The sequence below is a fragment of the Oncorhynchus tshawytscha genome, linkage group LG10 (assembly GCF_018296145.1).
Source record: "Oncorhynchus tshawytscha isolate Ot180627B linkage group LG10, Otsh_v2.0, whole genome shotgun sequence".
NCBI classification, from domain to species: domain Eukaryota; kingdom Metazoa; phylum Chordata; class Actinopteri; order Salmoniformes; family Salmonidae; genus Oncorhynchus; species Oncorhynchus tshawytscha.
This window is the reverse complement of record NC_056438.1, coordinates 41,047,967-41,075,411: the sequence shown is the minus strand read 5'-3', so window position 1 is coordinate 41,075,411 and position 27,445 is coordinate 41,047,967. Positions and strand designations below refer to the sequence as shown.

The following is a 27,445-nucleotide window of genomic DNA, read 5'->3' as shown; positions in this document are numbered from 1 at the left end:
CACTGTATATGAAAAATACAGTCACTAATCTCAGTTAACTCGAACAAAAATCTCTCATTGTTGGAAATTCAGATTCGATGTCTCCACTCTCGCAAACGGAAAAGCCCCCCTTCAGAAATTATTACCTGTGTTTATCATTAGTGTGTATAAAGCCGTTACAGTTACATTTCTAAAGGAGTCAAATAATTTGTTGGAAAGCGTTTTGTCGTCATTGTGATGTCATCAGGTTGACCTTGGATGTAGTATAACATTAGCTAACTAGCTATGATTGAGGATAAAGTATACAGTATACCACAACACATGCATGCTCCAGTTTTCACACAAAAGTTTCATGACTAGGTGAAAAATCGATATGGAAGACATTTCCAATTCACACGTGTATAATACAAACTTGTACATGTGTGAAATACAACAAATTTAAGCTCCCACCAAATAATAAGATCCCACCCACGTCAAGTTTAGTTTTTATAAATGTAAACTTTTTAATATAATTATTATAATACTTATTATATTAAGTTTGCATTTATAAAAACTAAAATTGACGCGGGAATATGCTTAGCTTCCTGCAAACTATAGGTAAAACATATACTGAAAAGACAAAAAAGCATTTTTTTTTTGCATTGCACAGTAGCTATTTCTAACTATCTATTATCAATTTAATTTCCGTGATCATTGCAAAATAAATTATTTTCCTTTTCTAACTGTGATGGTTTCATACTTGTGATGTAGCCTACTTTACAGTAGTAAATAGATACACTATTTCATGTATTTTGCTCTAACAGTGCAGCATATTTTGTTTCTGGAAAAAGTAAACGCAAAACATTATAGAATTCAAATTCTCTTTTTACAGGTCCAACATTTTGCAATAGTTTTTTTTTTTTTTTTCGGAAAATGTCAGACACAGCAAATGTCGAAGTTTAAGTTATCAAATTTGGCAACACTTCCAGAGACGCTTGATCAAGTTCGCCATTGCTGTTTCCTTTACAAACTGCCATGGCCTAATTCCAATACTTTTTGTCAGCATAAAAGATGAATGATGGGTGTTTTTCAAGCAAAGTTTTAATACTTATTCATGTGCGCACAGTTTCAGGACAGGTCTGATTTATAACTGTAAACATGTTACTTTGATAACACTGTAGCTTATGATTGTCAGCCCAACATCCTTTTTTACTGTAGTTTAGTGTCTGGTGAATGTCTGTTTAAATGTCACACCACGTTTTATTCTTTATCAAGTTAAATATATATTTAATGGCGACTGTTGCGCCTCACCTTCTTATTCATTACTTTAGTTTAACACCAGCTGTCATGTGTATCTCATGCTTTTATTGAGGTTAACCTGGTCAAAGGAATGTGCATAAGTACTGGCAGTGTGGATTTGCTTTGTTTCTTTCCTCTTTTTAGCAAAGTAGCTTTAGTTAAAATCCCTCATTGCCATATGATTATACAGGCAAGAGAACAATGCCTCGGATTCCTAGGAAACATATCAGAAAAACACTTTTTCCCTGTGATTATATTGTTTGCTGGTGATGGGAATTTTATTATTGTTATGCTAATACAGTGAGTGTGGCTTTTTTTTCAGCATACATATTTATTTTCACAGATTGGTTAACGTTATGAAAATTCTCGTCTCGTCCAGGTCTTGGTTTCAGTATAGCAGGGGGAGTGGGGAACCAGCACATCCCAGGGGACAACAGCATCTACGTCACCAAAATCATCGAAGGAGGAGCTGCGCACAAAGACGGGAGGCTACAGATAGGAGACAAACTTCTGGCTGTAAGATCACTATTTCCATTTCCATCGTCCTTCATTCCACTCATTTAGTTGCATGGTCATTATTACAGATACATCAACGAGTAACTAATTAAGTACCTCAGAGCCCTTGCATTAAGGCTTCACCATTTCCATGAGACAGGATTGGTGGTGAGTGTTTTTTGACACATTTGTGTTTTTTATGTTACTGGTACTGTGGTGTTTCCATATTTGAGTGTGCAGCTCCCTGTAATATAATGTTTATATGATATGTTTTGCATATCATATGAAGGTGCACCTTTAAAGTGGAAATCTGCACATGCCATGTTTTTTTTTTTACTTCTGGATTAATTCAATGTTCCCCTTTATTCTTGAAGAATATAACTTAGAAATGCCTCATGAACTTTAGTTCAACTGCCATCAGAACCCGAAATATAAGCTTATTCAACCCATAAGAGTCTAAGCCCTGCTCCATTCGGACCCTACAGACAATTTTTTGAGAAGAGTTTTTTGAGATGTCTCATGGTATGACAAACACCGCTCTAGCTCTCACCTTTTATCGCAGATGTGGAAGTGCGAATGCGTTTGGATTGAGACGCATCTAATGCAACAAAAACAATTTTATTTATTTATTTTGCTTACTAGATTCCCGCAGGGGTGCAGACACCGACTCTAGGGGGTTAACTCCAATGTTGATAAGTAAATGGAAACAAGCACTTTATACCCCTTAAAACATGGTTAAAACTATAATGTTTATATCATGAATGCTCAGTTCTTGCATCCATTCCGTTGTCTATGAATTTGAGTGGTTACATTTCTCCAGCTCTATCCCTCAGCTTTTTACCAAAACGGGTGGGGAGTTCGCTTCGTTTCAACTGCTGATTGCCGCTTTAACTGTGTTTTACAAATGTGTACATTCACGTTTGATCTCACATCAATAAGTGTAAACTTGTCCGAGTGGTCCATACAACGTGTGTGTATATCTGTCTCTGTGCAGGTGAACAGTGCTTGCCTTGAGGAGGTGAGCCACGAACACGCTGTGACTGCCTTGAAAAACACCCCCGACGTGGTCTACTTGAAAGTAGCAAAACCCAACAGTGTCTTCATGAATGACAGTTTCGCCCCGCCTGACATCACCAACTGTGAGTTTCCACTTTGTGAGTTTCCACTGTCTTTCCCCTTTGTGAATTTCTACTTTGACTTTCTACTGCGAGTTTCCACTTAGTGAGTACATCCCCTTTGTGAGTTTCCACATTTGATAAATTATTATGAAGGTCGTCCACCTCACTCCTCAGGTGAAACCTCTGCCTCAATATATACACTATCCTGCTACCTACAGAATGGTATTCTAAAACAACTTAACCTTGTGAGTAGGAATTGGTATTGTAATCTGAGGGTTATTCCAATTCCCTCATATTTAAGTGAATCTATGACTTCATGTCAACAAAAAATGGAAATAGCCAATAGCCTGTGTCAGAAAAGTTTGAACAACAATCCCTGTAGTGACATTAACAGCTAATCACATATTGTGGGGGGATAAGGAGTCCCCAAACGATCAAAAAACAATTTGCGACAATGATGAAATGTGGAAAAGAGAATAGCAGCACCCTGTCATTTTCCCAGTACAGGGTCAGTAGGAGAAAGTGTGTCAGATGGCTGACACCCAATGGGAAGCGGTGGCTACAGCACCAGGCACCATATTGATTGGAACTGCTGGCTAGCGGCAGAGCCAGCGGGGGCACTAACAACCCACTAGAAGAGAGGGCTCAAACTCATATCGATTGGACACATCTGAACAAACCACCCCCTCACAGGACAACGCACACCCCCACATGCCCCCTGCAGCCATCAGGCCAGGGCCTAGCAAAGTGATTTTCTGAGTATTGACTATGACAATTCCATGTCAATTCTATCAACCCGGGAGTTTCATTGATATTCCAATTTAGAAATTGATGGAAAAATAAATAAAAAATCTTTAGTTCTGGAACTGGAATTCATAATTTAATTAATTTCCTGAAATCAATTGAATTGGAATTGAATTGAGCCCTGTCTTTGTTAACCCATACATCCTTAAGTATTCTTTGAATGGCTTGTTTCAAAGTCAAACTCGAGGTGACACCCTACAATCCCTTCAGTGCAAATAAGTGGTAGAGGACTACTTCGGTCTGCTTCTGAATGTTTGATTGTGATCCAAGGACAGAAGGTGAATCCAATGTCAGATTACCGCTGGATTCAGTGTTGTGACACAAGGGCAGTTTGAACTACTTGAGACAGAAGATGTAACATTGGTGGTTGGATCAGAGTCTGTCGTCTAAAGGTAGACCAAAACCATGTGGCAATGTAGTGAAGAAAAGTGACCTTGCACTTGCACCTTTCACTTAGCTAGTATTGCTTCAGTAGACATCTAGCTGTGTATAATGTAAGCCGTCTCAAAGTGATCAAAAGCACAGCATGGTTAATCATCTTCTGTAGCAAAAGCAGTGTTGCCTCAAAAGATTAGCCAAAGACGCCTATGATAAGGCCGTCAGCTCCATCACCAAGTTGATTTGGAATCAGTGACTGCATCCATCTTGGTGCTCAGCTCTCTAAAAAGCCTTCTAACTAGAGCCTAACTGATCCATCCAATACTATCATAGATTCCCACTGACAAGGATTCTGTAATGTTGCATGCGTCCCAAAAAGCACCCTATTCCCTATATTGTGCAGTACTATTGACTAAGTCCCATGGGGCCCTGGTCATTAGAAGTGCACTATATACGGAATATGGTGCCATTTGGGACGCTATTGCTGTCATGAAGCACAGGCTTAGAGGCGTGAAGGGCGAACAGCTAAATGAAATCATGGACGCTAGCATCACGTGGTCACCGCTGCTTTCTCCGTCTCCACCCCCCACACTAATCCAGACGGCAATACACTAATGCAGAGGACAGGAGGGGAGAGATATGTATAATGATGTCCTGCCAGGACGCGTGGTGTAAGATCTGAGCCAGAGTTAATGAGTGAGAAATAATTATGTTTAGTGTCGCACAGTAGCTCAATCATGGGAGGCTTTAGGAAAAAGGGGAAATAATTGTGCAGATGGGCCCTATGGTGTGCTACCGCATTCCCTCATCCTCTTGTTCCTTGTTATCATAAGCACCGATTGTGCTGATTGGATCAGAGAAGAGGTGGGTGGGAGGGGGACACACAAATTAAGTGGTCATCGAAGCGAGGGTTTATTTCCTGTTGTCTTTGAGAAAGAACGACAGTATATGCCTTGCAGTGTTCAATCGCTGTCTGTGTATTGAGGCCTACTGAATATTTGATATGAAGGGCAAGAACAAAACGTTGATTATGTCTACTGTTAGTGGGTCTTTGTTTTACCCAGTATTTCAATTAAAAATATGACTTCATATCTAAGTAATTTTGGCACTAGATAGATTTTTATTAATGCATAATTGTCAATTCAGGCCTTTGCTCTTTAAACCCTCAAGGGATTTGGCAGAATTAGCACAGCACTTAACTACAATATTTTTTGGTGTTAATAATGAAACCTATCACAAAGTCAGTATTACACTTGTTCATGTCTTCATTCTGTTTTGATGTACACTACATGACCAAAAGTATGTGGACACCTGCTCGTCGAAGCCCTCTCTTCTATTGGGTAACACTTTGTGACACCCAGCATCATAACATGTTATGACACGGTCATAACCATGTCAGAGTATGTCATAACAGCTTGCATAACTTGTCATAAACTGTTTTAATATGGTCATAACACTGTCATGACCCATATATTTAGACCTGTTGTGACATATTGTTGTTGTTATGGCTGTTTATGACACATTTGTCAAAACCTACCACACAAGGGAAAACATTCCATTACACCATAGCCTACGTGTCAACAGAATGTTTGTTTTATGTTTTATTTAACAAACTATCATTTCCCATTTTAGCCAATTCAATTGCGGTCATTCTGTCGCTGATTTTTAAGTCATTCTGTTGCGGATTTTCTAAAAGTGTATTTTCTACAGGTAACAACAAAAAAATGACTAAATTATTCATTTCAACAACAAAGGATTTAAGAAACAAACTTTCAAACGAAAAGTAAACTTCTTGACATGGAGCAACCTCATTTGAATAAATGTGGGTTTTGACACTTCTGTAGGTTTCATAACCAGCCATAAAATAACACAATATACAGTGCATTCTGAAAGTATTCAGACCCCTTCTCTTTTTCCACATTTTGTTACGTTTCAGCCTTATTCTAAAATGTATAAAAATATTTTATTCCTTATCAATCTACACACACATTTTTGCTAATTTATTAAAAATAAAATAAACATACCTTATTTACATAAGTATTCAAACCCTTGCTATGAAACTCAAAATTGAGCTCAGGTGCCTCCTGTTTCCATTGATCATTCTTGATGTTTCTTCAACTTGATTGGAGTCCACCTGGGGTTAAATTCAATTGATTGGACATGATTTGTAAAAACCAAACCAGACCTGTTCAGAGTGCATGTCAGCGCAAAAACCAAGCCTTGAGGTTGAAGGAATTGACCGTAGAGCTCTGAAACAGGATTGTGTTTGGGCACAGATCTGGGGAAGAGTACTAAAACTTTTCTGCAGCATTGAAGAACACAGTGGCCTCCATCATTCTTAAATGGAAGAAGTTTGGAACCACCAACACTCTTCCTAGAGCTGGCTGCCCGGCCAAATGGGGAAATCGGGGGACAAGGGCCTTGGTCAGGGAGGTGACCAAGAACCTGATGGTCACTCTGACAGAGCTCCAGAGTTGCTCTGTGGAGATGGGAGAAATGTCCAGAAGGACAACAATCTCTGCAGCAGTCCACCAATCAGGCCTTTATGGTAGAGTGGCCAGATGGAAGCCACTCCTCACCAGATTATTTGGTCTGATGCAACCAAGATTGAACTCTTTGGCTTGAATGCCAGGCATCATGTCTGGGGGAAACCTGGCACCATCCCTACGGTGAAGAATGGTGGTGGCAGCAGCATGCTGTGGGACTGTTTTTCAGCGGCAGGTACTGGGAGACAGGATCAAGGGAAAGATGAACTGAGTAAAGTACAGAGAGCCCAGACTTTAACCCAATCGAACGCCTCTGGAGAGACCTGGAAATAGCTTTGCCGCAAAGCTCCCAATCCAACCTGACAGAGCTTGAGAATATCTGCAAAGAAGAATGGGAGAAACTACCCAAATACAGGTATGCCCATCTTCTAGTGTCATACCCAAGAAGACTCAACGCTGTAATCGCTGCCAAAGGTGCTTCAACAAAGTACTGAGAAAAGGGTTCAATCATAGCTAGCTAACATTAGGCTGTAGCTAACCAAGCAAATGGCTCTGAGATATGAATAATAGCATCATACACGTAACGTTAGCTAGCTAGCTAACAGTACACTTTAACTTGAAATGAAACCACTTTCTGTCAAAATTAGAAATGTATCCTACCCGTTAACGTCATTCATGGATGGACATGTCTCCTGTGTGATGCCATGGTTGCCTTTAGTTTGAAGATGTAATGCGGAGACAGGTGTTTTCTCCATCTCCTTATCTATCATACTCGAATTCCACTGATTTCAAAACTCGGTCCTCCAGAAAGTGGAGAGCAACAGTTATGCAGTTTTACGACATGACACTTTTTTTTAAAAGCTGCTTTAGACACGATTACCAAGACATACTGACCACCTCAAATAGACAGAAGCGTGCTCTATGACAGACCAATCCAAACTCATCTCTTGGCATGTCCAGCCCACTCGTTATCTCAGCCAATCAAGGCTAATGCGATGGTTGCTGTTTTTCTGTGACTAAACCATCTAGGCTGGTAATTTAACACTTGTATTTGTATTTACAGATGGCATACAAGTTTGTTATTTAGGCATGTTAAAGTTCACATGTTCGAGAAGGCATTTCTGCCAAACACATTTTGATAAAAATAAAATGTTAATGTTCAAACTGCTCTCCTGTGAAGTAGTGACCCGCGACATACGCCTAGTTTCCTGAAACAGGTCTCAAATGGTTTCAAAGGTAGACAGAAGAGCAACAATGTTAGCATCTCAGTTCAGTTAATAAGAGGTTTTAGCTGTGCAAGAGGTTAAGAGCATGGTCTGGCCTCCTGACTTAGATGACATGACAAACTTGCTAGCAGGCGGTCATGAGAGAGATGACATACAGTGCCTTCAGAAAGTATTCACACCCCTTGACCTTTTCCACATTTGTGTTACAACCTGAATTTAAAATTGATTATATTTAGATTTTGTCACTGATCTACACACATTACCCCATAATACCCCGAAGTGGAATAAATCATTAGAAATGAATACAAAATAAAGCTGAAATGTCTTGAGTCAATAAGTAAGCCCCTTTGTTTTGTTTTGACAAGTCACAAGGAGTTGCATGGACTAACCCTGTATGCAATAATGGTGTTTAACATGATTTTTGAATTACTACCCCATCTCTGTACCCCACACATACAATTATCTGTAATGTCCCTCAGTAGAGCAGTGAATTTCAAGCACACATTCAATGCCAAAAAACAGGGAGGTTTTCCAATGCCTCGCAAAGAAGGGCACCAGTTGATAAATGGGTAAAAAAAAGCAGACATTTGAATATCCCTTTAATCATTGGTGAAGTTACTTTGGATGGTGTATCAATACACCCATTCACTACAGATACAGGCGTCCTTCCTAACTTAGTTGCTGGAGAGGAAGGAAACCACTCAGGGATTTCACCATAAGGCCAATGGTACCTTTAGACCAGTTCGATTTTAATGGCTGTGAAAGGAGAAAACTGAGTATCGATCAACAACATTGTAGTTACTCCACAATACTAACTTAATTGACAGAGTGAAAAGGAAGCCTGTACAGAATCCAAATATTCCAAAACATGCATCCTGTTTACAAAAAGGCACTAACTATTTGTCCTGAATAAAAAGTGTTATGTTTGGGGCAAATCCAATTCAACACATTACTGAGTACCACTTTCCATATTTACAAGCATAGTGGTGGCTGCATCATGTTATGGGTGTGCTTGTAATCGTTAAGGACGGTGGAGTTTTTCAGGATAAAAGAGAAACGAAATAGAGCTAAGCACAGGAAAACCTGGTTATCTGCATTCCACCAGACACTGGGAGATGAATTCACCTTTCAGCAGAACAATAACCTAAAGCACAAGGCCAAATCTACACACGTTGCTTACCAAAAACACAGTGAATGTTCCTGAGTGGGCGAGTTACAGTTTTGACTTTAAATCTACTTGAAAATCTATGGCAACACCTGAAAATGGTTTTCTGCCAATGATCAACAACCAATTTGACAGAGCTTGAAGATTTTTGAAAATAATAATAGGCAAATGTTGCACAATCCAGGTGTGGACAAATTTTAGAGAATATATTAGTGTTACATTTCTGATGTAATAAAAAAAAGTTTTACAAATATTTTGCCTGCCCCTAAACAGCTGTTTGTCATAGTAGGTGAAGACAGAGATGAGCTGTAGTGGGTCTTCACATTAAATACAATCAAATGTATTGGTCACGTACACTTATTTAGCAATGTTATTGCAAGTAGTGCAATTGTGCAGTGCAGTAGTATCTTAACAATTCAACACAAATACACACCAATCTAAAAGTAAAAGAATGGATTTAGAAATATATAAATATTAGGGCGAGCATTGTCAGTGGCATTGAATAAAATACAGTAAAAAAAATACAGTATATACATATGAAATGTGTAAAGCAGTGTGTAAACATTAGTAAAGTGACTAGTGTTCCATTTAATAAAGTGACCAGTGATTCCATCTCTATGTACATAGGGCTGCGGCCTCTAAGGTGCAAGGTTGAGAAACCAGTTGGTAGCCGGATAGTGATGGATATTTAACAGTCTGATGGCCATGAGATAGAAGCTGTTTTTCAGTCTCTCGGTCCCAGCTTTGATGCACCTGTACTGACCTCGCCTTCTGAATGATAACGGGGTGAACAGGCCGTGGCTCGGATGGTTGATATCCTTGATGTTTTTTGGCATTCCTGGCCACACAGTCATGGGTGATCAGGGAGTACAGTAGGGTGCTGAGTATCAGCGTAGTGGAAGTGTTGTAACCTACCTTCAGGACCCAGTCACCTTCCAGGACCCAGTTGCAAAGGGCAGGGTCAGTCTGGGAGCAAGACATCGGTGTCCACGACATGGCTTGTTTTCCGTTTGTAAACCGTGATTGTCTGTAGACCCTGCCACATACGTTGAATTGCCATTGATTTGCGACTACACTTTCTCTGTACTGAAATTTTATCTGTTGGATTGCCTTACTGAGTGAATAACTACACTTTGCCGTGGTTAAATACGGTGGTTTACCCTTTCAGTTTTGCGTGAATGCTGCAACGATTTTTGGTTTTGGGTAGGTTTTAATAGTCACAGTGGGAACCATATCCCCTTTCCACTTCCTGATGATTTCAGTCACCGTGTCCGTTTATAGCCGAAGAACACCATCCCAACCGTGAAGCACGGGGGTGGCAGCATCATGTTGTGGGGGTGCTTTGCTGCAGTAGGTACTGGTGCACTTCGCAAAATAAATGGCATCGTGAGGTAGGAAAATTATGTGTATATATTGAAGCAACATCTCAAGACGTCAGTCAGGAAGTTTAAGCTTGGTCGCAAATGGGTCTTCCAAATGGACAATGACCCCAAGCATACTTCCAAAGTTGTGGAAAAATGGCTTAAGGACAACAAAGTCAAGGTATTGGAGTGGCCATCACAAAGCCCTGACATCAATCCCATAGAAAATGTGTGGGCAGAACTGAAAAGACGTGTGCGAGCAAGGAGGCCTACAAACCTGACTCAGTTACACCAGCTCTGTCAGGAGGAATGGGCCAAAATTCACCCAACTTTTGTGGGACGCTTGTGGAAGGCTACCCGAAACGTTTGACCCAAGTTAAACAATTTAAAGGCAATGCTACCAAATACTAATTGAGAGTATGTAAACTTCTAACACACTGGGAATGTGATGAAAGAAATAAAAGCGGAAATAAATCATTCTCTCATATTATTCTGACATTTCATTTCACATTCTTAAAATAAAGTGGTGATCCTAACTGACCTAAGACGGAATTTTTACTATGATTAAGTTTAAAGGGTCAAGGTGTATGTAAACTTCCGACTTCAGCTGTTCTTACTAAAAAAAAAATCTAAATTCTCTATTACAGCCACTATTGAAGGCTATCAAATGCTTCTCAAAAATGTCCTCTGGTGGTCAAAATAGCACTAACTAGCATTAACGGTACCAGTGGTTTGCACTTAAATAACGTGCCATATAATTCTGCAGCTTTTAAAGGACGAACCACTGTACTACAGGCAATGTGTTGATAGAACTTCGGTAATGTTTTCCTCAAATTTGCTTTGTTGAAATCCTCAGCTACAAAATGTCCAGTGTAGTTCCTTAAGGGCCGTTGTGGTATCAGCTTGAGTTGGAATATACACGGCTGTGACTATAATTGAAGATAATTATCTTGGGAGGTAACACTGTTGGCATTTGAGGCATTCTAGGTCGTGTGAACAAAACTACTTGAGTTCCTGTACGTTATCACAATCACACCATGAGTAGTTAATCATGAAACATGCACCTCTGCCTTTCTTCTTACTGGAGAGTTCTTTATTCCTGTCTGCGCAATGTATTGAGAACCCAGCTGGCTATATGGACAGGGACAGTATATCCGGAGAGAGCCATAATTCTGTGAAACAGAGTATGTTACAATGCCTTATGTCTCTGGAAGGAGATCCTCGCTCTGAGCTCGTCTACTTTATTGTCCAGGGACTGAACCTTGGCGAGTAATATACTCTGAAGCGGTGGATGGTGTTCGCCTCCTGAGTCGGACTAGAAGTCCACTCTGAATACCTATTCCCCGCTGGTGGGGTCTTGGCGCAGCCTCTGTGATAAGTTCAATTGCCCGGGGGGGGGGGCAGGTATGAACAAAGGATCCAATTCGGGAAAGTCTTATTTCTGGTCGTAATGCTGGTGAGTTACCACCGCTCTGATATCCAGCAGTTTTTTCCGGCTGTATGTAATAACACAAAAAAAACATTCTGGGCTAATAATTTAAGAAATAACACACAAAAAAACGAAATACTGCAAAGTTGCTTAGGAGCTAGAAGCAGAGCTGCCATGTCTGTCAGCGCCATTTTGGAGCACAGCTCATTCCAGTTCAGAGAATTGAAGCTCTGTGCATATTGTCAGTATAAAGTGCAGTTTGCCAGTACTACAGAGACATTGACTATGGTAGTACCTGTTTCAAGCATAGCTGCTTTTTAGGCATTAGGATGCTTGGAGATGAAACTATGAAAAGTCAAGTGTCCTAGCAATGAGAATTTGAGAGCAAAAAGCTAATGTTTATTTTTTAAATTGTAGTGGTATAAAGTGTGTGTTTTTTTTTTTTATACATTTGATCAGTTTTTGATATGGAACCTTGTATTGTACTGTGGAACTACTTGAGGTGTTAATTCCATTTGGCAACCAGCCTTTTTAGCTTGTCCTTTAATCCATGATGCCTTTGTTTTATGGTCTTTGATAACATTTGATCTATTTTGTTGAAATTATCGTTTTTTCATTTATTGTTTTAAGTGTGTTCAATTTAATATATCAACTTTAATTGATTGTATGAATATAGATTCCATTAACTTTATAAATATATATATATTTTTTTTAATGTATGAACTAGGTTATGGGCCTGTTGAGCTGATCTGGGGTGTGATATGAGGAAAATAGACAAGGTGTTAGAGTCATGTGTACAGATCCTTGACCTTCCGGAGCCGACTGTTCAAGCTTTGTTTTTAATTCTGAATTCTCTGTACTGAGCTTCTACTTCTGATCATTAAATATATTCTGACTTGCAAGTACACACTCGGAAACAGGCCATTTTACCAGTGGTGGAAAAAGTACTCATTAGTCATACTTGAGTAAAAGGAAAGATACCTTAATAGAAAATGACTCAAGTAAAAGTGAGTCACCCAGTAAATTCTGCTCGAGTAAAAGTCTAAAAGTATTTGGTTTTAAATATACTTAAGTATCAAAAGTAAATGGAATTGCTAAAATCTACTTCAGAACCGAAAGTAAATGTATAAATTATTTCAAATTCCTTATATTAAACCAGACTGCCCAATTATTTAATTTGAATTTTTATTGATGATAACCAGGGCCACACCAACACTCAGGCATAATTTACAAACAAAGCATTTGTGTTTAGTGAGTCCGCCAGATCAGAGGCAGTAGGGATGAGCAGGGACGTTCTCTTGAGAAGTGTGTGAATTGGACAATTTTCTTGTCAAAATGTAACGAATACTTTTATGTGTCAGGGATAATAAATGGAGTTAAATATAGATTATTTTCTTTAGGAATGTAAGTGAATTACAACTTGCCAAAAATAAAAATAGTGAGGTACAGATAACCCAAAACCTACTTTTAAAGTATTTTTACTTACTTACTTGCATTTTAAAGTGTTACAGTTGGTTGTTTTCAGGCACTTGCACACACTGTCCCCTTACCAGATGTCGGATCTGGGTTGCATTACCGAATTACCCCCTCAAGGTCTTGCCTCACGCAATCACATCGGTAACAGTAGCCTCAATGCACAGAGAGACAGAGGTGAGCGAGAGATGCCGAGACAGGAGCCTCATTCACCCACTGCATTCGGCACAGAGTGGGATTGTATGTGTTGATATACTGTTTCACAGACATAATATCTTAGAAAACGCTATCAGCATACAGGGCCTTGTTCAGAGGTGGACAAATACCCTGTCGGTCGGCTTTTCTCTTCCGGCAGTGCACTAGGTAATTACCTCGCTGTATTTGGTTGGTGTTGGTGGAGTTTAGGTTAAGTTTCTTGTTAGCTACCTTGTCTGAGCTGGGGGTTTTTTCTCTCTATCAGCCTACTCCCAACACATGGAGAACCATATCAGCCCTCCCAGCTACCTGGGCCAGCCCCTTCCCCCTGAGGCCCCGTCAGGACACTACTCGCCAACCCCCAAGAGCATGCTGGGAGAAGAAGTCACCAGGTAAGGCTAATTCGGTGCCTCCCCATTCTGCGTGTGTGTGCGCATGTGCATTCAAGTTTTTTGCTGTCGCTCAGTAGTGTATGATGAAGGGATAGAGAGGGCTGGAAGGGGGTGGAATGTTAGGATGATTAAAGGATGGATGATCAATGGGGTATGGAAGGTGGATTGATGGAGGGAGGGAGGTTTGCAGAGGGGGATAGATGGAGGCAATAAGGAGGAAGGTTGGAGGGAAAGGCTTGGAGGAAGTGTGCGGCTAAACTCTAACCATAAACAAACCCCTAACCCTAGTCATGACCAATTAGGTAATTCAACATTGGTTTTCTAGTCAGTCATACATCTTTAGTTTTCCCTGTGGGGGAATGGGTGACAGGGAGTCCCTGAGCGTTTGCTACCCTTTCTTTCCCTCCTGGTACCATCTCCTTGGATAGACCAAAGCTCAGTCCGAAGCCAGTCTGACAGGACAAGGATTTATTGAAAATGTTTACGAGGCCAGCCGGCCAAAAGCTGCAGTCGCGTGCCACATTCCCCCGGCGAGAGTTCTGTCTCCTCCCTATCTCCCCACACTCTCCCTAGCTTTCTCCATCTATCGCTTTCACTAGCTCACCATTCCTCTCTCGCTAGCTCTCTTTCTCGCTAACCAAGTTTCCATCCAGTTTTTATGCGAGTGAAGTCATATAAAAAATAATCGCGACAGCTGTGATAGAAACAGGAAGGTTCGGTACAATTTTATAAATGCAGACGATTTGTTCGTTCAACGTGGTGGGATCTTTTTGTGTCTGTAAATTAATAATGCTCGAAATAGCGGTGGAAACGCCTTGATGCGCAAAATATTGATATATCCATCATATCGAAGTAAACTTGGAGTAACGCGATGATATGGTGTATACAGTGGTTGCTCAACTAAAAGTTTTGCAATTATTCTGTGGGACTTAGAGGTAATTTGTGGTTTAGTACTTTACCCTGCGTCACTACTTAATTGCTCCAGACCAGCGCAAGGAGGAGTTAGAGCACTGATTATGCTTTTGGGTCCCAAGGCTGCTACTGTCTATAACTGACAATGAATGGGTGACACAAACCAAATAGAAACTGATAATTGTGCACTTAGACTACAATTCGGGGGTGGAAATGTTAGTATTATTATGCCCTTACTATAGTACTCTAGCCAACTCCCGACCGGTCATGTTGAAACAGCACCCGAGTGGCACAGCGGTCTAAGACACTGCATCGGAGTGCAAATTGCTTTGTTACAGATACTGGTTCGATACCCGTGCCGGCCGTGATGTGTCTACATGAGGCAACGGTGGGATTTTGGTTTCTCTCCTTCTAAAAACGGAAATAAATAAATAAAACTGACTTTATTTACAAATTAGTAAGGCATTTTTCTCCCTCACTTTAGGTTATTTGAAAACGAAATAATCTCCAAAATATTGTTATTTTTTAAACAAAGCAATTATTATTCGTATTAATTAATTTAGAGTTATATAAAAGCCCCATATATATTCTCACAGATCAGATATGCCCAATCAAAAATGCCCCTTAGATATTCATTTAGAATCCTCCAATCCTCTAAATCTAATTGGCTGAGAGTCACGTCATTGAAGTGTCTCGGGCTCGTGACGTGCGCTCCCGACAGAGTTACCTCTCGTTCCAGTGCTTTTCTTCAGAGAAAGGATTTCTCCGGTTGGAACATTATTGATGTTTCATGTTAAACATCCTAATGATTGATTCCATATATCGTTTGACTTGTTTCTACGACCTGTAACGGAACTTTTCGAGATTGTCTGGACGAAGTGCCCGCGCTTCATGAAGATGAATTAGTGGGCTGAACACGCTAACAACAAGTGGCTATTTGGACATAAATGATGGACTTTATAGAACAAATGAGTCATTTATTGTCGAACTGGGATTCCTGGGAGTGCCTTCTTATGAAGATCATCAAAGGTAAGTTAATATTTATGGTGTTATTTCTAACTTCTGTTGACTCCAAAATGGCGGATATTTCTCTGGCTGGATTGGGCTCTGAGCGCCGTTCTCAGATTATGCTTTTTCCGTAGTTTTTTGGAAATCTCACACAGCGGTTGCATTAAGGAGAAGTCTATCTTTAATTCTGTGAATAACTGTTGTATTTCTGCAAAATCACTGGATGTTTTGGAATCAAAACATTACTGCACATAAGGCGCCAATGTAAACTGAGATTTTTGGATATAAATATGCACATTGTCGTACAAAACATACATGTATTGAGTGTCATCTGATGAAGATTATCAAAGGTTAGTGATTAATTTGATCTATTTCTGCTTTTTGTGACTCCTATCTTTGGCTGGAAAAATGGCTGTTTTTTTGACGAGGCTATGACAGGTTTTCCTACTTACAAAGCATGTAGAGGTCTGTCATTTTTATCATAGGGACACTTCAACTGTGAGAGACAAAATCTAAAACAAATTCCAGAAAATCACATTGTATGATTTTTAAGTTATTAATTAGCATTTTATTGCATGACATAAGTATTTGATACATCAGAAAAGCAGAACTTAATATTTGGTACAGAAACCTTTGTTTGCAATTACAGAGATCACATGTTTCCTGTAGTTCTTGACCAGGTTTGCACACACTGCAGCAGGGATTTTGGCCCACTCCTCCATACAGACCTTATCCAGATTCTTCAGGTTTCGGGGCTGTCGCTGGGCAATATGGACTTTCAGCTCTCTCCAAAGATTTTCTATTGGGTTCAGGTCTGGAGACTAGCTAGGCCACTCCAGGACCTTGAGATGCTTCTTACGGAGCCACTCCTTAGTTTCCCTGGCTGTGTGTTTTGGGTCGCTGTCATGCTGGAAGACCCAGCCACGACCCATCTTCAATGCTCTTGCTGTGGGAAGGAGGTTGTTGGCCAAGATCTCGCGATACATGGCCCCATCCATCCTCCTCTCAATACGGTGCAGTCGTCCTATCCACTTTGCAGAAAAGCATCCCCAAAGAATGATGTTTCCACCACCATGCTTCACTGTTGGGATGGTGTTCTTGGGGTTGTACTCATCCTTCTTCTTCCTCCAAACACGGTTTGTGGATTTTAAACCAAAAAGCTCTATTTTTGTCTCATCAGACCACATGACCTTCTCCCATTCCTCCTCTGAATCATCCAGATGGTCATTGGCAAACTTCAGACAAGCCTGGACATGCGCTGGCTTGAGCAGGGGGACCTTGCGTGCGCTGCAGAATTTTAATCCATGACGGCATAGTGTGTTACTAATGGTTTTCTTTGAGACTGTGGTCCCAGCTCTCTTCAGGTCATTGACCAGGTCCTGCCGTGTAGTTCTGGGCTGATCCCTCACCTTCCTCATGATCATTGATGCCCCACGAGGTGAGATCTTGCATTGAGCCCCAGACAGAGGGTGATTGACCGTCATCTTGAACTTCGTCCATTTTCTAATAATTGCGCCAACAGTTCTCGTACCTTCTCACCAAGCTGCTTGCCTATTGTCCTGTAGCCCATCCCAGCCTTGTGCAGGTCTACGATTTTATCCCTGATGTCCTTACACAGCTCTCTGGTCTTGGCCATTGTGGAGAGGTTGGAGTCTGTTTGATTGAGTGTGTGGACAGGTGTCTTTTATACAGGTAACGAGTTCAAACAGGTGCAGTTAATACAGGTAATGAGTGGAGAACGGGAGGGCTTCTTAAAGAAAAACTAACAGGTCTGTGAGAGCCAGAATTCTTACTGGTTGGTAGGTGATCAAATACTTATATCATACAATAAAATGCAAATGAATTACTTAAAAATCATACAATGTGATTTTCTGTATTTTTGTTTTAGATTCCGTCTCTCACAGTTGAAGTGTACCTAAGATAAAAATTACAGACCTGTTAGGTGACCTAAACTGGGATATGCTTAACACCCCGGCAGTCCTACAATCTAAGCTAGATGCCCTCAATCTCACACAAATCATCAAAGAACCCACCAGGTACAACCCTAAATCTGTAAACAAGGGCACCCTCATAGACGTCATCCTGACCAACTGGCCCTCCAAATACACCTCCGCTGTCTTCAACCAGGATCTCAGCGATCACTGCCTCATTGCCTGTTTCCGCTACGGAGCTGCAGTCAAACGACCACCCCTCATCACTGTCAAACGCTCCCTAAAACACTTCTGTGAGCAGGCCTTTCTAATCGACCTGGCCCGGGTATCCTGGAAGGACATTGACCTCATCCCGTCAGTTGAGGATGCCTGGTCATTCTTTAAAAGTAACTTCCTCACCATTTTAGATAAGCATGCTCCGTTCAAAAAATGCAGAACTAAGAACAGATATAGCCCTTGGTTCACTCCAGACCTGACTGCCCTCGACCAGCACAAAAATATCCTGTGGCGGACTGCAATAGCATCGAATAGTCCCCGCGATATGCAACTGTTCAGGGAAGTCAGGAACCAATACACGCAGTCAGTCAGGAAAGCTAAGGCCAGCTTCTTCAGGCAGAAGTTTGCATCCTGTAGCTCCAACTCCAAAAAGTTCTGGGACACTGTGAAGTCCATGGAGAACAAGAGCACCTCCTCCCAGCTGCCCACTGCACTGAGGCTAGGTAACACGGTCACCACCGATAAATCCATGATTATCGAAAACTTCAACAAGCATTTCTCAACAGCTGGCCATGCCTTCCGCCTGGCTACTCCAACCTCGGCCAACAGCACCGCCCCCCCCCCCCGCAGCTAAGCCTCTCCAGGTTCTCCTTTACCCAAATCCAGATAGCAGATGTTCTGAAAGAGCTGCAAAACCTGGACCCGTACAAATCAGCTGGGCTTGACAATCTGGACCCTCTATTTCTGAAACTATCCACCGCCATTGTCGCAACCCCTATTACCAGCCTGTTCAACCTCTCTTTCATATCGTCTGAGATCCCCAAGGATTGGAAAGCTGCCGCAGTCATCCCCCTCTTCAAAGGGGGAGACACCCTGGACCCAAACTGTTACAGACCTATATCCATCCTGCCCTGCCTATCTAAGGTCTTCGAAAGCCAAGTCAACAAACAGGTCACTGACCATCTCAAATCCCACCGTACCTTCTCCGCTGTGCAATCTAGTTTCCGAGCCGGTCACGGGTGCACCTCAGCCACGCTCAAGGTACTAAACGATATCATAACCGCCATCGATAAAAGACAGTACTGTGCAGCCGTCTTCATCGACCTTGCCAAGGCTTTCGACTCTGTCAATCACCATATTCTTATCGGCAGACTCAGTAGCCTCGGTTTTTCGGATGACTGCCTTGCCTGGTTCACCAATTACTTTGCAGACAGAGTTCAGTGCGTCAAATCGGAGGGCATGCTGTCCGGTCCTTTGGCAGTCTCTATGGGGGTGCCACAGGGTTCAATCCTCGGGCCGACTATTTTCTCTGTATATATCAATGATGTTGCTCTTGCTGCGGGCTATTCCCTGATCCACCTCTACGCAGACGACACCATTCTATATACTTCCGGCCCGTCCTTGGACACTGTGCTATCTAACCTCCAAACGAGCTTCAATGCCATACAACACTCCTTCCGTGGCCTCCAACTGCTCTTAAATGCTAGTAAAACCAAATGCATGCTTTTCAACCGTTCGCTGCCTGCACCCGCACGCCTGACCAGCATCACCACCCTGGATGGTTCCGACCTTGAATATGTGGACATCTATAAGTACCTAGGTGTCTGGCTAGACTGTAAACTCTCCTTCCAGACTCATATCAAACATCTCCAATCGAAAATCAAATCAAGAGTCGGCTTTCTATTCCGCAACAAAGCCTCCTTCACTCACGCCGCCAAACTTACCCTAGTAAAACTGACTATCCTACCGATCCTCGACTTCGGCGATGTCATCTACAAAATTGCTTCTAACACTCTACTCAGCAAACTGGATGCAGTTTATCACAGTGCCATCCGTTTTGTCACTAAAGCACCTTATAGCACCCACCACTGCGACTTGTATGCCCTAGTCGGCTGGCCCTCGCTACATATTCGTCGCCAGACCCACTGGCTCCATGTCATCTACAAGTCCATGCTAGGTAAAGCTCCGCTTTATCTCAGTTCACTGGTCACGATGGCAAAACCCATCCGTAGCACGCGCTCCAGCAGGTGTATCTCACTGATCATCCCTAAAGCCAACACCTCATTTGGCCGCCTTTCATTCCAGTTCTCTGCTGCCAGTGACTAGAACGAATTGCAAAAAACGCTGAAGTTGGAGACTTTTATCTCCCTCACCAACTTCAAACATCTGCTATCTGAGCAGCTAACCGATCGCTGCAGCTGTACATAGTCTATCGGTAAATAGCCCACCCATTTTTACCTACCTCATCCCCATACTGTTTTTATTTATTTACTTTTCTGCTCTTTTGCACACCAATATCTCTACCTGTACATGACCATCTGATCATTTATCACTCCAGTGTTAATCTGCAAAATTGTAATCATTCGCCTACCTCCTCATGCCTTTTGCACACAATGTATATAGACTCTCTTTTTTTTCTACTGTGTTATTGACTTGTTAATTGTTTACTCCATGTGTAACTCTGTGTTGTCTGTTCACACTGCTATGCTTTATCTTGGCCAGGTCGCAGTTGCAAATGAGAACTTGTTCTCAACTAGCCTACCTGGTTAAATAAAGGTGAAATAAAAAATCCAGGATACCCCGGCCAGGTCAGTTAGAAAGGCCTGCTCGCAGAAGTGTTTTAGGGAGCGTTTGACAGTAATGAGGGGTGGTCAAATGCAGGCAATGAGGCAGTGATCGCTTAGATCTTTATTGAAAACAGCAGAGGTGTATTTGGAGGGCGAGTTAGTTAGGGTGATATCTATGAGAGAGCCCATGTTTACGGATTTGGGGTTGTACCTGATAGGTTCATTGATAATTTGTGTGAGATTGAGGGCATCAAGCTTAGATTGTAGGATGGCCGGGCTGTTAAGCATGTCCCAGTTTAGGTCACCTAGTAGCACAAGCTCAGAAAACAGATGGGGGGCAATCAATTCACATATGGTGTCGTGGGCACAGCTGGGGGCAGAGGGTGGTCTTTAGCAGGCAGCAACAGTGAGAGACTTGTTTCTGGAAAGGTGAGTTTTTAGAAGTAGAAGCTCAAATTGTTTGGGTACAGATCTGAATAGTAAGACATAACTCTGCAGGCTATCTTTGCAGTAGATTGCAACACCGCCCACTTTGGCAGATCTATCTTGACGGAAAATGTTATAGTTGGGGATGGAGTTTTCAGGGTTTTGGTGGTTTTCCTAATCCAGGATTCACACACGGCTAAGGCATCTGGGTTGGCAGAGTGTGCTAAAGCAGTGAGTAAAACAAAGGCATATTGATATTAGAGAGAGGCATGCGTAGCCAAGTGAACATATGGGTCCAGTGAGTGGTTAGGCTGGCTGGGGACACTGCGATTCAGACAGTTAGCAGGCCGGTGCTAGCAGTTAGTAGGCCGGGGCTAACAAGCTAGCACTTAGCAGACCGGGGCTAGCAAGCAAGCATTTCCAGACCGGGGGAAAGCAAGCTAGCCGTTAACAGACTGGGGCTAGCAGTTAGCAGACCGGTTCAAGCAAGCGAGCTAGCAGTTAGTAGACCGGGGCTAGCAAGTTTGCAGAAGGGCCTTTGAGGGATGGAGGTAAGTCTGTTTTTGCCTCTTCGTGTGGTGACGTTGATAGACCAGTCGTGGGTTAGTATTGTTCCAAGTAACTCTAGGTAGCTAGCAGGCCGCGATTTAGCAGAATGGGCCTTCAGTGGACGTCGCGCCTGAGGGCCCTGTTGGAATCCTCGGGCAGATTGTCGGTATTCCAGTAGTAGAGGATCGGCGGGGTTCCGTGCCCCGTACCGGCAGTAGAAGGGGTCCGGATATTGTAGCCTAGGAGTGGGTTTCAGTAGGAGCCCTAGCCGGGATAGCTTCAGGCTAATTGGTGCTTGCTCCGGGATGGAAACGCTAGCCAGGAGTAGTTACCTGGGATTGCGGTTAGCTAATTGTGAAGATCCAGATTAAAATGTTCAGAGTTTGCGGGGATATGGAGGGAAAAAATAGGTCCGTTATGCTCTGTTTTGAGTCACGTTGTACGAACTGGCGAAAGCTTTCCGAGCTAAAGGTTAGCTGATGACCGCTAGCAGTGGTTTGCTGACTGATAGCTGGTAGGTAGTTTGCTGGCTAGCTTCAGTTGAGGGTAAATAGTAAATAGAAATACTTTAGAAAAAAAACAGATCCATGCCACATTGGGAGAGGCGGGTTGTAGGGGAGTATTTAGAAGTTGAGGTTTAGGAAAATATTTAAAAAGATATGCAAAGAAAAATATATAAAAATATACAAGGGACACGACGTCTGACAGCTATGCCATCTTGGATAGCCAAATAGAAGACATTTAAAACTAGATTGCACTAATAAGCACCCATTAAGAAAATGACTGTAAAAACTGATGAAGAATTGAAAAATTGTATGGTTGAGAGGGATGAGGCAAAAGGTATGGCAATTAAGTCTGGCAGCCCAACTGATTCGCAAACGTGCTGCAAATTAAGAAATCATTTGACTAAATTAAAAGAAACAGAAACTACACTATGAAACAGATCAATTTTATAAATAATGATACTAAAAAGCTTTGGGGCACCTTAAATAACATTTTGGGGAAAAAAGCCAACTCGGTCCTTCATTCATTGAATCAGATGGCTCATTCATCACAAAGCCCACTGATATCGCAAACTACTTTGATGACTTTTTCATTGGCAAGACAAGCAAACAAACGCTGACACGACACAACCAAGTATATCGGACCAAATGATGAAAGACAAGAATTGTACTTTTGAATTCCGTGAAGTCAGTGTGGAAGAGGTGAAACAATTATTGTTGTCTATGAACAACGACAAGCCACCAGGGTCTGACAATCTAGATGGAAAATTACTGAGGATAATAGCAGATGATTTTGCCACTCCTATTTGCCACATCTTTAATTTAAGCCTACTAGAGAGTGTGTGCCCTCAAGCCTGGAGGAAAGCTAAAGTCATTCCGCTACCCAAGAATAGTAAAGCCCCCTTTACTGGCTCAAATAGCTGACCAATCAGCCTGTTACCAACCCCTAGTAAACTTCTGGAAATAATTTTGTTTGATCAGATACAATGCTATTTCACAGTAAACAAATTGACAACAGAATTTCAGCATGATTATAGGGAAGGACACTCAACAAGCACAGCACTTACACAAATGACGAATGATTGTCTGAGAGAAACTGATGATAAAATGATTGTGGGGGCTGTCTTGTTCATTGCAGCTTTTGACATTATCGATCACAGTCTGCTGCTGGAAAAACGTACGTGTTATGGCTTTACACCCCCTGCTATAATGTGGATAAAGAGTTACGTGTCTAACAGAACACAGAGGGTGTTCTTTAATGGAAGCCTCTAAAACATAATCCAGCTAGAATCAGGAATTCCCCAGGGAAGCTGTTTAGGCCCCTTGCTTTTTTCAATTTTTACTAACAACATGCCACTGACTTTGAGTAAAGCCAGTGTGTCTATGTATGCGGATGACTCTATACACGTAATCTTCTACAGCGACTGAACTGACTGCAACAGTTCAGGACCTGCAGTTAGTTTGAGTGGGTGGCAAGGAATAGGTTAGCCCTACATATTTCTAAAACTAAAAGCATTGTATTTGGAAAAAAAACACTCACTAAACCCTAAACCTCAACTAAATCTTGTAATAAATAATGTGGAAATTGAGCAAGTTCAGATGACTAAACTGCTTGGAGTAACCCTGGATTAAACTGTCATGGTCAAAACATATTGATGCAGTAGTAGCTAAGATGGGGGAAAGACTGTCTATAATAAAGCAATGCTCTGCCTCTTAGCAACACTATAAACAAGGCAGGTGCTACAGGCGCTAGTTTTGTCACACCTTGACTACTGTTCGGTCATGTGGTCAGGTGCCACAAAAAAGGATTTAGGGATATTGCAATTGGCTCAGAACAGGGCAGCACAGCTGGCCCTTGGGTGTACACAGAGAGCTAATATTAATGAAATGCATGTCAATCCCTCCTGGCTGAAAGTAGAGGACAGATTGACTTCAACACTAATTTTATTCATGAGAGGTATTGACATGTTGAATGCACCGAGCTGTCTGTCTAAACTACTGGCACACAGCTCGGACACCCATGCATACCCCACAAGACATGCCACAGTCTCTTCACAGTCCCCAAGTCCAGAACAGACTATAGGAGGCACACAGTACTACATAGAGCCTTGACTACATGGATCTCTATTCCACATCAAGTAACATACGCAAGCAGTAAAATTAGATTTAAAACAGATAAAAACAGACACATGCATACGCACACACAAATACACACAGAATATCATACGCACTATACATACACATGCATTTAGTACTGTAGAGAAACGTCCCTTTTTCAGAACCTTGTCTTTCAAAGAAAATTAGTAAAAATCCAAATAACTTCACAGATCTTCATTGTAAAAGTTTTAAACACTGTTTCCCATTGTTCAATGAACCATAAACAATTAATGAACATGCACCTGTGGAACGGTTGTTAAGACACTAACAGCTTACAGACTGTAGGCAATTGAGGGCACAGTTATGAAAACTTAGGACACTAAAAGAGGCCTTTCTACTGACTCTAGAAAACACAAAAAGAAAGTTGCCCATGGTACCTGCTCATCTGTGTGAACGTGCCTTAGGCATTCTGCAAGGAGGCATAAAGACTGCAGATGTGGCCAGGGCAATAAATTACAATGTCCGTACTGTGAGACGCCTAAGACAGCACTACAGGGAGACAGGACGGACAGCTGATCGTCCTCGCAGTGGCAGACCACGTGTAACAACACCTGCACAGGATCGGTACATCTTAACATCACACCTGCGGGACAGGTACAGGATGGCAAGAACAACTGCCCGAGTTACACGAGAAATGCACAATCACTCTATCAGTGCTCAGACTGTCCGCAATAGGCTGAGAGGCTGGACTGGGGGCTTGTAGCCTGTTATAAGGTAGGTCCTCACCAGACATCACCGGCAACAACATCGCCTATCGGCACAAACCCACCGTTGTTGGACCAGACAGGACTGGCAAAAAGTGGTCTTCACTGACGAGTCGCGGTTTTGTCTCAACGGGCGTGATGGTCGGATTCGCCTTTATTGTCGAAGGAATGCGCGTTACACCGAGGCCTGTACTCTGGAGCAGGATCGATTTGGAGGTGGATGGTCCGTCATGGTCTGGGGCAGTGTGTCATCAGACTGAGCTTGTTGTCATTGCAGGCAATCTCAGCTCTGTGCGTTACAGGGACGACATCCTCCTCCCTCATGTGGTACCCTTCCTGCAGGATCATCCTGACATGACCCTCCAGCATGACAATGCCACCAGCCATACTGCTCATTCTGTGCATGATTTCCTGCAAGACAGGAATTTCCGTGTTCTGCCATGGCCAGCGAAGTGCCAGGATCTCAATCCCATTGAACATGTCTGGGACCTGTTGGATCGGAGGGTGAGGGCTAGGGCTATTCCCCCCAGAAATGTCTGGGAACTTGCAGGGGCCTTGGTGGAAGAGTGGGATAACATCTCACAGCAAGAACTAGCAAATCTGGTGCAGTCCATGAGGAGGAGATGCACTGTAGTACTTAATGCAGATACTGACTATTACTTTTGCCCCCCCCCCGTTCAGGGACACATTCCAATTCTGTTAGTCACACGTCTGTGGAACTTGTTCAGTTTGTTTCAGTTGTTGAATCTTATGTTCATACAAATATTTACACATGTTACATTTGCTGAAAATAAACACAGTTGACAGTGAGAGGACGTTTCTTTTTTTGCTGATTTTGTGTTTGTGGTGGAGTAGGGTCCTGAGGGCACACAGTGTGTTGGGAAATCTGTGAATGTATTGTAATGTTTTTAAAATTGCATAATTTTGCTGGACCCCCGGAAGAGTATCTGCTGCTTTGGCAGCAGCTAATGGGGATCAATAATAAATACAAATACATTGTTGCTCTGTCCAAGGAAAAAATATGTTTGGTTTTCAGACCAATGGAAAGAAAAGGGGGTCAACTATGTCTTGCCCCGCGTTTGAAACCCTGAGGATGCATTGGTACACTTGTTTATTTCAGGAATGAAGGCCTCATCTGAAGAGTTCGAGACATATTATTGGTGTGGTTCACTGGTTTCATGGATCTGGCCATCTGAGAAACGCGCTTGAATAAAGCGTCCTGGAACGTGCACAGAACTTGCTGACACTGACATGTCAGTGTTTCATTAAGAATCAAGATGGACATGGCTATGAGAAGTGTGCTAAGGCCAGACAGAAGAGATTACTCTAAATAAATGTTGTTCACCAGATAAAAATGGTGACGGGGAGATGAGGGTAAATTATCTTTGCAATTTTCACTTTTAGATACAGAAGTTCTGCTGGTTGATTTAGCACACGGCGCAGCTATCTATCTAACATTTGCTAGCACCTCTGTCAATACTGGCTAGGAAATGTTTTCTTGCTAGCATTAGGTAAAACCTAAAACGTATTTTTGAATATAGATATTCTGCTAGACTATTTAGCACAAGATAATCTGTGGCATGATACAGTTAGTTAGATCACGTTTGCTGGCTAGTTAGCTTGGCTCACTAGCTAATAAACTGTAGCTGCCAGCTAGCTAGCTAACATAGACATGACAGAATTTCCATGCAATTTGTTAAAGCTAGCCTTTTTTGGATTAATGACTCTATAGTATTGGAGAAAATTTGAAAAAACTGACCCTCCATTACATCTTGACGTGTCATGTCGTAACCTACAGCATGCATAAAGCAACAATTTCTGTCTTACAATCTCTCTCCACCAGGTGTAGCACTTTTATCATCCTTTAAAAACAAGAAATTGACAGTGACGGGGGTAAAGGGGAGATACCTAGTCATTTTTTGCATCATCATTGCATGCGATCATCATTCTCAAAGCCACTGTTTACTTCTAAGATCACTTTAGCACCGCCCTAAAAACCCGATTCAAATTCGACACAAACCTTCAAATAGGTATGTAAATGACACATTATATAAACTCTTTACAGTGTTTTATTTACATTTTAGAGGCGATAAGTTGGACAGATCAAGTGGGAAAAAAATCACTTTTCCCACACATCTCTTTCTCACTATCACGCATTAGTTTCGCTTCCCCACGCGCCATTTTTAAAAAGACCGGACGGGGCTCATTGCCTGCTTGAATTATGCAGAAACGGGCAGCGTTTAGGTCATGTAATTGATTCTGTTGGAAAGGGGAGAAATTGTGCTATACAATGGTATTGACATAACAGTTGATCTGGAAGTATTACGTTTTTGGGCCGCTAAAATAATGGCAATTGTACAGACCATGTACGAGTTTACGTGAGTTTACGTTTGCTTGCGTTCTTTGTCAGCATACTAGTGGTTCCAATGTTAAGACTAACTTACTATCTAGCTCGCAAACTATCTAGCTTGCAAACTAGCCTATCTACTGTATTAGCAACAATTGTGATAACTAGCTAACCCCTTTCATCTTTGATAGCTAGCTATTAGTTTTAGCAAGTAATGTTAAACACTAGCTAGCTATTATTATTAGCTAGCAGTGGATAACGTAACTAGCTTAAGCCTAAATGGTAGAAATCATGCTAATGATACTAAAACTATGTGTAGCTAGAGTTTCTGTTAAATTTGCATAAA

General features: G+C 41.9%; 1 protein-coding gene across 26 annotated transcripts in view; it reads left to right on the top strand.

Moving 5' to 3' along the window:
- Positions 1–27,445, top strand: part of dlg1b (discs large MAGUK scaffold protein 1b) — a 266,351-nt gene that overhangs the window by 171,900 nt on the left and 67,006 nt on the right. For 13 of the 26 annotated variants that reach the window (XM_024435208.2, XM_042328550.1, XM_024435214.1 and 10 more), the window contains 3 exons: positions 1,637–1,773; positions 2,747–2,906; positions 13,653–13,779. In XM_024435208.2, coding sequence (XP_024290976.1) covers positions 1,637–1,773; positions 2,747–2,906; positions 13,653–13,779 — 424 coding nt within the window. The remainder of the gene's footprint in view (positions 1–1,636; positions 1,774–2,746; positions 2,907–13,652; positions 13,780–27,445) is intronic. The other 13 variants (XM_042328545.1, XM_024435219.1, XM_042328546.1 and 10 more) reach the window with 1 other exon arrangement.